At 50.9% G+C, this 12,402-nt stretch overlaps 2 protein-coding genes and 1 long non-coding RNA gene across 8 annotated transcripts in view; 1 reads left to right on the top strand and 2 right to left on the bottom strand.

Annotated features, from left to right (window-relative positions):
• Positions 1-3,799, bottom strand: part of Cpt1b (carnitine palmitoyltransferase 1B) — a 9,753-nt gene extending 5,954 nt beyond the window's left edge. Inside the window, exons 1-9 of one of the 3 annotated variants that reach the window (XM_026782651.1) lie at positions 3,312-3,799; positions 2,870-3,029; positions 2,414-2,553; positions 1,930-2,107; positions 1,624-1,725; positions 1,308-1,445; positions 1,145-1,222; positions 208-315; positions 49-133 (exon numbers count right to left, since the gene is read on the bottom strand). In XM_026782651.1, coding sequence (XP_026638452.1) covers positions 49-133; positions 208-315; positions 1,145-1,222; positions 1,308-1,445; positions 1,624-1,725; positions 1,930-2,107; positions 2,414-2,553; positions 2,870-3,010 — 970 coding nt within the window. In that variant the 5' untranslated portion in view covers positions 3,011-3,029; positions 3,312-3,799. The other 2 variants (XM_005354336.2, XM_026782652.1) reach the window with 2 other exon arrangements.
• A 247-nt stretch (positions 3,800-4,046) lies between these two features.
• Positions 4,047-8,306, bottom strand: Chkb (choline kinase beta). Of its 4 annotated transcripts, XM_005354334.3 has the most exons (11): positions 7,383-8,303; positions 7,055-7,163; positions 6,716-6,829; positions 6,409-6,542; positions 6,143-6,238; positions 5,959-6,017; positions 5,797-5,878; positions 5,565-5,673; positions 5,338-5,441; positions 4,513-4,594; positions 4,051-4,348 (listed from the first exon to the last, which is right to left on the bottom strand). In XM_005354334.3, exons 1-11 carry the CDS (start codon positions 7,604-7,606, stop codon positions 4,274-4,276), a joined length of 1,188 nt encoding a protein of 395 aa, XP_005354391.1. In that variant the 5' UTR covers positions 7,607-8,303; the 3' UTR covers positions 4,051-4,273. The 4 variants fall into 4 exon arrangements, with proteins under 4 accessions (XP_005354390.1, XP_026638454.1, XP_005354392.1 ...); XM_005354333.2 differs by having other exon boundaries at positions 4,047-4,594; positions 7,383-8,306; XM_026782653.1 differs by having other exon boundaries at positions 4,049-4,594; positions 6,409-6,556; positions 7,383-7,458.
• LOC113456744 overlaps positions 7,578-12,402 on the top strand; it is a 10,011-nt gene continuing 5,186 nt past the window's right edge. Inside the window, exon 1 of the long non-coding RNA XR_003377491.1 lies at positions 7,578-7,656. This is a non-coding gene — a long non-coding RNA (uncharacterized LOC113456744). The remainder of the gene's footprint in view (positions 7,657-12,402) is intronic.

Here is a 12,402-nt window from a genome sequence, read left to right as displayed (position 1 = left end):
CCGGGAGGGGAGGACTCCTTTTATGGAGGCCTCGCCGTAGCCCCGTACCTGTTTCCTTGCCTGGGATGCGTGTAGTGTTGAACATCCGCTCCATCTGGTAGGAGCACATGGGTACCATGCCCAGTGCCATGACCTGGGAGGAAGGCCCAGCATGGCTTAGTCTCAGACCTCCTTTCCTTACCCCCCCTTCACCCTAATGGAACTCACAGGTTTGATCTGTTCACGGTCCAGCTTGCGGCGATACATGATCATGGCGTGGACAACGTTTCCCAGTCGTGCGGCTTGAACATTCGTGTTCCTGATAAGCACAAAGTCCTACAGACAGAGCAGAGTCTGTAGGCTGGGCTCCTCTGTGTGGGTGTCACCTGAGTCTCACTAGCCTGAGGAAACTTCAGGGGCTTGAGGGATTGTGTCCCCTGTCTATGTTCCATCCTACATCACGTCAGGATGAACTTGCAGAAATGTGTAACTGACAGGCTCCAGCTCCGACCAGAACTGTTCTCTGCCCATTCATACTCTGCTTGTTTTGCTTCAAGGGGGTTCTACCACAAAACAGCAAAAACAAATCCTTGATTTGGACAGGTGGCAAACTGCCAGAAAGACAGCCCATGGATGGGCGGAATTCCAGGAGGTTAGCAGTGTGTGTTTTAGACATCAGGGGAAACGGCCCTGGGCAGCAGGAAGATCAGCTACCTGTCACCAGTATATAGACGCCAGTCACGCGAAGTGAGGCAGACAGTGACTTAGTACTAAAAGAAGCTGCTAGTCATCCTGTGGTCTCACTTACAATGGGACAACAGCAAAGTATGTTTTAAGAAGCTCTCTGAAAATGATGTCAAGATAGCTGAGAACCTGTGCCTGAGAGGCCAGGAGTTAGGAAGCAATGGGGTATGGTATAACCGGCCTGAGAAATTCAGTGGTGTCTCAGAATTCTTCCTCTTGTCACGGTCCCTACCACCCAGGCCGGCTCTGGACTGCTGTGCCAGGATCTTTCCTTCCTTTCTCTTTCCCTCAGGCCTCACTCCCTAACCCCCACTCACCCATGGAAACCGAGGCAAAGGCTCTGGGATGGCCTCTAGATCCTTGCTCCAGAGCTGGGGACAGAGCTGGGCACACAGGAGCCCTAGGAGGCTCTGGTTCTTACCATGGCATAATAGTTGCTGTTCACCATGATGGGGCTCCTGCCTCGGAGGTAGACGTACTCTTCCCACCAGTCGCTGACCTGTGGGGGGTCAGGTGCAGGTTAGAGCTGAGGAGGGCGAATCAAGGACATGTGGATAAGAGCAAGACCGTCAGGACAAACTTACATAGTTAGTTGCCCACCATGACTTGAGAACCAGGTATTTCTGCAGTCTGGGGGCGGTGTTGTCCTGGAAATCTTTGGCCAGTGTCTCCATGCGGTAATATTCTTCATCATCCAATAAGGGCCGCACGGAATCCAGGTACTGTCCAGCCAAATTATTATCATGACGATGGCTACACCGCCACATTAACCTTCTTACAACCTCTCCTCAACCAGACCCCATTCTTCTCAAGCCAGCCATTTGTGGAAAACAGTCCTGATAAGTTTGGGCTGGTCCTCTGAAGCCGGGACTTTGTGCTCTTTGATACTCGGGCTCTTACCCGCTGAATCGTGGCTGGCACACTGGGTACGGGAAGCTTAGGCAGAGATGTCTGGAAGCTATAGAGCATGGGCCGACGACTGGACAGAAGGCGAACACAGATCTAAAGGTACAGAGTACAGTGTTGGGGTGGGACTTAGCAGGAAGAATGAACACAAACTAGAAGATGACCAAGTCCTCGGGACCATCCCAGCTCCCTCAGGACAAACGTGCACCAGGCACTCTTGTCCAGTGTGCCTCTCCCTTCTTGCTCGGCACCCCAAATGAGATTCCCCAGATGCCTGCCCCCTCCGGTGCTTCTGCTCACAGCCCAGATCTTGGTGGCATGGCTGGTCTTGCTGTGCATCTCGAACATCCACCCGTGGTAGGAAAGAAGCAGCTTCAGGGTTTGCCGGAATAGGAAAATGCCTGTCGCCCAGATGCCAGTGGAGAAGATGACCATGCTGAGGAGGTCCCGGGTCTGTGGGGTCCCACAGGGGCCATACCTATTGGAGAAGGAGGCAGGCTTCAAGGTATCCCTTTGAGCTCATCTTTTGGGGAATTCTAACTGCAGTTGATGGCTGTAAACTCTCTTGGAGAAGTCATGAATGGAAAAGACCTCGCTGGGTGCACACAGGTCCGAGTGCATCAAGTAGACAAAGGGCCTTGGAACCGAGAGATGTAGTCCGACGTGTGAGAGGGCCCCTTGGCTGCCAATGGCTGCCTTCCTGTATCTGTCCTCTACGGGAATCCTGGCCTTGGGAACAGTCTTGGCTCTTTTTCCTGAAACTGGTGTCTTTCAGGTGCCTTACCTGTCAGGGAGGTATTTCTGGATGTAACACACCAGCCCCATGGAGATGTCCACCTTGCAGTAATTGGCACCAACTGTTGCCATGACAACAACAAGCCAGCTGGTGGGGCTGCCAGGGTACACACCCCTTAGGATGCCATTCTGTGGGAGGTGGGGAGAAACAGGCATCTTTGTGGAGTGAGAAAATGTAATTCGGCGCCCAGGAAGTCCTGAGAAAGGGCTCCTGGTCCTGCCTCAACCATTCACTGTTTTCTTCCTCCGCTCACATCTACATCCTATGTCCCATCCCATCTTCTTCACGATCCTGCCGGACCTATTGGACCCTGTCTAGAACCAGCAGTATTGCTGGCCAGAGGCGGAAACAGCCCCTGACAAGGAGACTAACTGCGGACAGGTGGCTTCTGCCTAGGCACCTGCTGGGAAAAAAAGAGACCCCGAGAACCACCTATTCCCACACCTTAATTCGAATAAGGCGTTTCTTCCAGGAGTTGATTCCAGACTGATAGATGTGTCTCAGAGCCTCCCGACTAAGCCGGAAGTCGACCCCATCAGGGGTCACAGTGAACTGGAAAGCTACTGCCTGGTGTGCTTCCGCCATCCCGGGATTTAGTCAGCACCTAAGGGTAGGGGCAGAAGGTGCTTAGTGCCCTCAGCCCAGCCCCGCCCCCGCCCATCCACCTCTAGCTGAGGCTCCGCCCCCACCGCCCCATCTGGTCCTCGCTCTCCCCACACCCCTTGCCGGCTCCCCTTGCGACCACCCCCCAAACCCGCCCGTGCTCCAACGCTACGCGCCCCACTGGGCCCTCCCAAGCCTGGCTAACCGCCGCTGCAGCCGCAGAACCCTCGTGGGGTTCCGGACAGGCCTATCTGCAATGGTGCAGGAGTCGGACTCCAGGTACCCCAAGGGCGGCGAAGGGCGGTTTGGGGTCCGGGAAAGACGCCCAGGGAAAGGAGTGGGCCTGGAGAGAGCCTAGGTTTAGATGCACCCAGCACAGTCCTCGCTCAGAAAGCTCGGCCGACAGTAAAGGCGAAGAGTTGTGGGATGGAATGGCTCTGGGTCCGGCTGGCCTCCCTGTGCTGGTCCCCCACTCACAGCTCAGGTTTGCTTCAGTCGGTGTATGGGTCTGGCCACTCTGGCCCATGTCCCCACGTCCTTCAGGCCTGGCCCCGCCCTGCTGTCACTGGGAACTTGACACCCACTCCCAAATTGGGGTGGAGAAAACAGATATGGGCGGAAACCAGAACCCCCTCCTTTTTGGGGGGGCACCTAGGAGAGGTGGGCAGGGTTCCCACAAGCCTGCTGAAGGTTGCTGGAAGGTCTGGGACTGGGGAGTAGAGGGTCTCACGTGAGCATGGTTGCATCAGTGCTAAAAATAGCCGAATGTAGGGAAAAGGTCACCAGGAGTCAGCTGTGCAGCCTTTTCCCTAATTTCAGGGCTCAAGGTTGACAATCACATCCAGGGCCCGCTGTTGCCCCACCCACTCCAGTCTTCTTCCCCAAGTCAGTATTTGTTACTTGTTAACTTGAGCCTGGGAATATTATGGGATAGGAAATCTCAATGCGTGGAACGGACGGACCCCTCGCTATTTTTAAGCATGGTGCACTAAAGAGAAACCACTTAAATCTGCATCCCTCGGTTTGTATTTGTGAAGAAATTCATTTATTTAGGTACACGGTCCCAGGGGTTCCCAGACGCCCACCCTGGGCAACTACTCAAAACAGGGGGACAGAGGTCAGCTATTTTAACAGCAGTCTCACTTAAGAGGCACAGCCCAGTCTCTGGGGTCTCTTCTTCTTTGCCCCTCTCTCCAAGGTCCTGCCCTGGAGGCTGCAGGAGGAATCGGAGGTGGGGCTGGGTAGTCAAGACGACGGGTGGCAACTGGCCAGCTGCTCCTTCTGCTGGAGGTAGAGCTGGAAGCGAGACTGGGCATACTCCTAAGGAAGGGAACGGCAATGCAGAGCAGCAACAAGGCTGGAAGCAGGAGCCATACCTGCTGCGTTCTGCCCACAGCCACCGGGGGCTGCCTGGATTTGCTGGAGGACATGACCAGTGCTCTCCTCAAGCCCCACCCAACATGCCCACCCGATGAGCTGCTTACCAAGTAGCCAAACTCTATGGTGGACATGGATGCCTGGAGGATGGACCACAGACCCCAGAAAAAATGAGATGCCAGCGCATACCTAGGGAATGGGGGGGCAGGAAAAGGGGGTGCAATCAAGAGTATTGCCTGGCTTCCCCCAAGGCTCGTCAGTCTGTAAAGCTCCAACTTCTTCCCCATTTTCCTAATCTTTATCCCAGTGTGACTTATTTTTTTTTTTGGGGGGGGGTTCACGACAAGGTTTCTCTGTGCAGCTTTGGAGACTATCCTGGCACTAGCTCTGTAGACAAGGCTGGCTTTGAACTCACAGAGATCCATCTGTCTCTGCATCCCAAGTGCTAGGATTAAAGGCGTGCGCCACCACTGCCCAGCTCTCTTTTTCTTTTATGCTAGCCTCTGATGTCATCTTTCATCTCTACCCTGCCACAATTCTCCCTTTCCTTCTCTGTCCTCCCTCCCCCTCTCCCTTTCCTTCTTTGTCCTCACTCCCCTCCCCCTTTCTTTCTGCCCTCCCTCCCTCCCCCTTTCCTTCTAAATCCTCCCTCCCACCCTCTCCCCTTTCCTTCTAAGTCCTCCCTCCCTCTTCCCCCTTTCCTTCTCTGTCCTCCCTCCCCCTCTCCCTTTCCTTCTTTGTCCTCACTCCCCCTCTCCCTTTCCTTCTTTGTCCTCACTCCCCCTCCCCCTTTCTTTCTGTCCTCCCTCCCTCCCCCTTTCCTTCTATGTCCTCCCTCCCTCTTCCCCCTTTCCTTCTATGTCCTCCCTCGCTCCCCCTCCTCCTTTCCTTCTCCATCCTCCCTCACTCCCACCATTCCCCTCTTTTCTCACCGACTGACTTCTATCAGCAAATCTTCTTCCAGTTTCTTCTGCTCCTCTTCAGAGCGGATCTGACCTTTCTGGACCTCTGCCAGATAATGGCGAATAAAATGGAGCTAAGATCAATGGACAAGAGTCAGGACTGAGGAGACTGTGGAATATTACCCTTTCTAGCCATTCTTTCCTTTTACCAAAAATAAATAAAAATGTTTTTCTTTTCCCAACCTCCAGCTACATACCTGCTGTCCTCTAGTGGGGTAGTCTGTGGGCCTTGCTTTGTAGAAAGGCCATTCCTCGTGGGTATAATCATAAACCCACTCACAAAAATGATTCCCAATGTCAAAGCCCCTGAGAGAAGAAAGCAAACGTTCGTCCGTGGGCAGCTGGGATGCAGAGATGAAGGCCCCGCGGTCTGTCTGAGCAGAGTCCTGCTGGAACAGGCCCCACAGGAGGCTCTCCTTCCACTCTTACCTGTAGTTATAACTACTGTACTCAAAGTCAACCAGCATGAGGCTGTCGTCATTTTCCGGCTCTGAGAGCAGTAGGATGTTCCCTGGGGGTATGGGGGTTGTGGTCACGTCAAGGCACTCTACCCCTTTCAGTTTGGGCTTGGAGACTCACACTTTCTCATACCTTCCTGGATGTCATTGTGGCAGAAGACCACTGGGGATGGGGTGGCATCTAGCAACTTCCTGCAGAGGGAGAGGGGCACAGGTTGTAAGGCCATGTGACTACAGCCACCTTCCAAGGCTAGCCCTGGCTCTAGTCCTCAGCAAAGCCTGGGGAGGACACTGCTGAATGCCAGGTCTGCCTTCACCTGAGGTTGCCCATCTCATCCTTCAGGCTGTACGTCTCCAGCAGGTTCATCTGGGGGAGGCCAGTGGAAGGCAGGTCCTGGATCTGCTTGAGGTACCTGTAAGCCCCCCAACAGGATACATTCACTCTCCTACCTACTTTTAGGTCAAGTTTTCCTGTCCCTCTGACTTGGCTGGGAAACATGAGTCCATGACAGATATGGGGAAACCTGTCCACTCAACTAGAGGTTGGGTCAGTGTAGGTGCCCCATTCCCAAATTTGACTCACCGCTCCATGGTCCCGAACAACCAGTGGGGCTCCTTAGTGAAGGGCATCTCCATGCCATGGAAACGGGCCATCTTGGTTGCAATGGCTCCTGACAACACTGGGTCCCGGAGCTCTTGAGTTTTCAATGGTCGGCTCTGTACCCAGTAACCTATCAGGGTGGTGAGGGGGCTGGGGCGGGAGGGGGAAGGGACATGGGATGGGAGGAGATCAAGGTCTTAGGGAAATTTCCCTACCTAGGATGTGAAGGCAGACATTGGGGAAGGGGAAGGACTTGGTATATAAACAACAACAAAAACTGGGCTCTTACTGGGAGGTACTGTTCCAGGCGGCCCTCTGGAAACACTCCATAAAGTTGGGGCCCTAGTGACCTCTCTGCAAGAATGGCGAACATAACACTCTCTAATACCAACGAGTCTACACCCTGAAGGAAGATGACAAAGGGTCCAAGTCAGAAAGAGCCAGAAGTACGTGGGCCTGAGCGCAAAGGGATGCTTTCTTCATCCATCATAGCTGGGACTTCTGGTCTTGCTGACTGGGGCTTCTGGAGCAAAAGCCCTAGATGGTCTATGAGCATCAAGATACTCAGATGCACAATGACAAGTTTCTGCTGTGCTCACTTCAAGTTACGGCCCTCGCTACCCCTCACCTGCAGGATGGCCCCATACAGTCGTAGTAGCACCTCGCGGGGCTCCTCGCCCACACTGGGCAGGTGGTTCGGTAGCGAGCATCGGAAGAGCAGGTTGCTAAGGCCTCCGCTGCAGATCCACACGGGTCAGGCTCAGCAAAAGTCGCCCGGATTGCTGAGACCCACCCTAGCCCCTATTCCCGAGAAGACCTCACCACGCCCCCAGGAAGATCCCGACCCCCGCAGCAAAGCGATCTGCAGGGCTGGTCCTGGCCCCGCCCCCTCCCCCGCGGAGCACTGACAGCGTGGAAATAGGAAGTGTCGGAGGACCCCGAGGCTGACCCCTGACCTCACGGGGCAAATGCTCAACTCCTCCGGCCGGGCTCGACGCCAGGCCCCGCCCAGGTACTCCCGGCACCACTGATAGGCTCGGCGCTGCGCGTCACGAGACAGCGATGAAGCGCGCCGCCGACGGGGGATGGCCGCTGGGCACTTAGCATCCTGCAAACTGTCTTTGGTCAGGCAGCCGCCGGCAGCTCCTCCTCCGGCTACACCTGTCCCGTCCGCCGCCATGACGTGGGCTCCGTTGGGCTCAGCGCTTGCGGGTGCTCAGCAACCTTCAGGTGGGCTTAGCTCCTTCCGGCTCTGCTCGGTTCCGCTTCCGGCCGGTCCGGAGCGTCTCTGGGCGTACTCGGCTCTTGGTGACTGCCTTCGGCTTGCTTCGTGGTCCCAATCCTGGGACTGTTTCCAAGTCAAGTGAGAGTCTCAGGGGTGCGGCGTTCAGGGCAAGGTCCGACGGCTGTTTTCCCTGGCGGGATGCGGTCTGGTCCCGCCCTGTGGGCGGGTCTCGGTTAAGACAAGGCTACTGCGTGGACAGTGTCTTGAGCCGAGGAAGTGACGTAGGCCAATCCGGAGCGCCGTGGACGGTTGGACTTAGCTCAGCAACGGTGACCCGGGAGCCAGGCTCTGGCCAATGAATGGGCGATGGTGCTAGATTGCGGCTTCCTTATAGCACCGGCGTTTTTGAGATGCCCGACTAGGGCGTAGAGTGATAGAGCACACAGTGGCATTTTGGTGAGTGAATGGAAGAATGAGTTTTTAAATTCCAGCAGGTCCCCTTTCCACTAGGCTGCATGTAATGCTGGAAGGCATAATTGGAATCAGCCCGGCGTCTCCAGCACTGCATGGACCGCATGAGCACTGTAAATGGGAACCAACACAATAAACTTAAATATTATGAAGTGGATTTTTGTGTGTGTGCGACTTCTGTTAAATATCGGGGCGCGGGGGGGGGGGACGAAGACATTAGTGGTCAGTTCAGAAAGGAAGCCAGCACAATTCATAATTCCTTTGAAGGATGAAGTTTATTAGAATGTAAGGCCTCAAAGCCATGCTTGCACTTCAGGATGGTCAGAGAGAGAATCACAGAAATCATAAAATATATGGAGCTCTAAACGTGAGAACCCCCAAGTTAAGAGTCCCCTTTAAAGTCTAGGGAGGAACTTTGTTAACAGTGTGTAAGAGAGCTAGGCATAGTGGTGCAAGCCCTCACTCCCAGCATTCAAGGAGGAAGAAACCCGGTGGTTAGTTGCCTGTGAGTTCGAGGCCAGCCTACTCTACAGATCGAGCTCCGGACCAGCCAAGGTTACTCAGTGAGACCCTGTCTCAGAAAAGAGATTCCATGAGAAGGAATGGGGAGCGTGCAGAGGTGCTGATCAGAGAGCAAGCAGTCTTCAATCTCTGGAAACCCCCGAGGAGTTTCTAGACCAATCTCCCAAATAAAAGAGGAACTTGGCTTTATTTTTTCCTCCTTTTATTTTTTTTTTAAATTAAACTTTTTAGGGGTGTCAGGAAGTTTCACATCACTTTAGTTAAACATAGCTCATATACAGGACAAAGAATATGGAGCCAGGTACCAGTTAGGACCGTAAATCACGGGCTGTTCAAATTCACAGAACAGGTAGTGAAACTCTCGTCCCACTGAGTGGGAGAGAGGCATCCCATGATGGGGGCTGTGGGAGCTGTCCTGAAGATGCAAGCTCACGGTGTCAGGTTTGCTCTCTAACATTACTTGGACCATGAACTTTGTGGAGAGTGAACTTTGTAGGCGATACATTGTGTTATGTTGCAATGTTAAGTTGGAAGGCCTGGAGATATTTAGTGGTGATTTTATTTTTGGCTCGTTTGAAAGCGGGGGTGGGGAGTGGTGGTGGGGAGTTATGAGCTCCGCCTTCTGGGCAGAGGTTCTAGGTGAAAGTGGCCTTGATTCTGCTGCCTGAATTTTTATTTTATTATTATTATTATTTGTTTGGGTTTTGTTTTTGTTTTTGTTTTTCTATCGAGACAGGGTTTCTCTGTGTAGCTCTGGCAGTTCTGGAACTCTCTTTGTAGACCAGGCTGGCTTTGAATTCACAGAGATCCGCCTGCCTCTGCCTCCCAAGTACTGGGATTAAAGGCCTGCACCATCACCCGCCCGACTCCAATCTTTTTTTATATAACTGCTCCTATCAGTAAATCAAATAAGGTCTGGATTGGCATGATTTGTCCTTTAATTATGGTTTATTAGAGGTCAGTTTCTTAACCTGAGAGTCATGACCCTATGAGGTTGACTGAGTGTGGGGATTGGTGAAAGATTTGGCAACACTAAAGGTTTCTGAACAAGTAATGACCAAAAATTAGCTTTTTTTTTTTTAAGGTGTGCACCACCATGCCTGGCTTCGATACTTTTTTTAAAAAAGTTATTTATTATGTATACAATATTCTGTCTGTATGTATACCTGCAGGCCAAAAGAGAGCTCCCTGTCTCATTACAGATGGTTGTGAGCCACCATGTGGTTGCTGGGAATTGAACTCAGGACCTCTGGAAGAGCACCCAGTGCTCTTAACCTCTGAGCCAACTCTCCAGCCCAATTTTTAAAAAAACAAACATAGAATTCAAGATGTCTCTGACCACCGGACAACATCATTGTAGCCTTGGTTGTGAGCACACAGAATGTATACTTCAAACTGTACCTCTTGTTATGCCACTAAGTGGGGACATGTACCTTAACAGCTTGGCGAGCATTTGAGACTATTGGATATTATAGAAACATGGTAAGTGAGGTCAGTTTCCTGTCTCTGGTCAAGTTCTCGTCCATTATTCCTCTAAGAATGGAGTGGGAAAACAGCAAAGGGGAAATGAATAACTTTATTTACCAGATGGAAGTAAATAATTCCAAGGGCCTTGGTGGCAAGAGATCTCTCTGAAGTGGCTCTAAGTATATTTCTGCCATTCTGTACTATATATTTAAAGCCACACTCTCAGTACTGATAATTACAAAATCAAAATATCAATAATTTTGGAAAAATATCAAAAGTCAGCCAAAATTTAATGTTTTGGTGTGGGGTTTGTTTGTTTGTTTTTGTTTTGTTTTATTTTTGAGATAGCGTTTTTCTGTGTTGACGTGGCTGTCCTGGAACTCACGCTACAGAGTGACCAGGCTGACCTTGAACTCAGAGATCTACCTATCTCTACTATTCTCTTTTTTTAATATTTATTTATTATGTATACAATATTCTGTCTGTGTGTATGCCTGCAGGCCAGATGAGGGCACCAGACCTCATTACAGATGGTTGTGAGCCACCATGTGGTTGCTGGGAATTGAACTCAGGACCTTTAGGAAGAGCAGGCAATGCTCTTAACCTCTGAGCCATCTCTCCAGCCCTACCTCCACTATTCTTGAGTGCTGGGATTTAAGGTGTGAGCCACCACTGCCTGGCCAAAATTTAATGTTTTATGTAAACATAAGCATGTCTATCTCATTAGGCAGCAATTTTTTCCCATCTTAATAAATGGTAAAATTATATGTATTCCTAAGTGAAGAGTCCAGGAATAGAATACAGAAATAAAGGGTCCGGTCCAGGAATATAGAAATATAAAGGTGCAAGCCCAAACACATTTTGGGAGAAAAATAAATAAATCTGGTACCCACAGTTAATCTTTAACAAACACTTTCTGCATTAAGAGCAGACATCCTGGCAGTCACTGCGTACAGAGGTAAACTTAACAACCGTCTCCCACCTCAAAGCTTCCCAGCTCCAAGCTTCCCAGCTAGGCAGGTACTGGGGACAAAGGTTAGCTTCTAACTATTGCCTTTGTGGGACCCTCTGCTTGTATTCCCTTCATTTTTAACTGTCCCCCATGTGACCCTACTCTCTGCCTTGCATTCTTCCAGGACAGTGAAAAGTGGCTGTGTCAGCTGCAGGCTTTCGCAAACATCACAAGTTAATATCCTATAATCAAAAGCTGTAAAACTGCAAATGTAATGTACTTTAAGCCCGACCTCAAGGCTGTAAATGCTCTTTGACCCACACCTGGTACTTGGTTTTACTATAAGAGGAGGCCCCAAAGCAGCCCCCGTGGCCACAGTTACAGAAGCCCGATCTCTGGCTGTGGTCACAGCTATAGCTGATAAGTTTGTGTGCCCTATGGTAATTTCTTTTTTCTTTTTCTAGAATAAAGTTTCCTTCTGGTTTAATAGATTTTGGTGGTCTGTTCCCCATCATTGCACGACCTCTGGACCCAACACTGAGAATTGTTTTTAAGTATTTTATGAATTATTATTATGAATGTTTTGTGTACTCACTTGATATTACCTATATACCTGAGGCTGAGTATCGGTTTCCCAGGTAAACAAAGTCACTAGTAGAAAAAGTTGATGAATCCCTATTAGGAGTAGGCACTCCTAATGTTGGCTTCTCTCTTTCAGTGACTTAGTAGATTTGATTTAAAGCAGAGAAAAACAAGAGAATCTTCAGGAAATCTGCAAAACAGACTCTGATATGGACCTTCAAGGGAAGGCAAATAGTCCTGTCGCCTGATAGTTTTTCTTGCTTCAGTTTCTCCAAGTAAATAGTTATAGATGAGAAGTTTGAAGTCCAACTCACACAAAGTTTATTGCAGCCAAAGATAGCACACGCAGAGAGTACAGTACACGAAGTCATAGCTTAGTGAAGATCACAGTGTGTGTGCGGGTGTGTGTGTATTGGTGGAGCAGCATTTGCCCCTGGGAGTGTCCAGATGGTCCACAGCTCCCTTCTCAGGCCAAACTCTGACCTATATGCAATTGTAGGAAACTGTAGGTACAAAATAAGGCCTAGAAGGAATGCCTTGCAAGGCAAAAGAAGACCTCAAGGACAGGAATGAAGAACTTAAGAGGTCAAAGAGACTGCTTGCTCAAGTTCTGCTTGCAGATCTAGCTCTTTAGGAGCTTGCTAAATGATACCTAAACAGCAGTGGGGGAAAAATAACAGTTTTTCATCCCTAAAGTGAACCGACAGTCCTGTGTCCCTGTCTACCACTACCCTCCTTTCCCAGCCCCTGTGTTGCT

The sequence above is a fragment of the Microtus ochrogaster genome, chromosome 15, assembly GCF_000317375.1.
Source record: "Microtus ochrogaster isolate Prairie Vole_2 chromosome 15, MicOch1.0, whole genome shotgun sequence".
Classification (NCBI taxonomy): Eukaryota; Metazoa; Chordata; class Mammalia; order Rodentia; family Cricetidae; genus Microtus; species Microtus ochrogaster.
The sequence above is the reverse complement of the archived record's forward strand: the minus strand, read 5'-3'. Positions and strand labels throughout refer to the sequence as shown.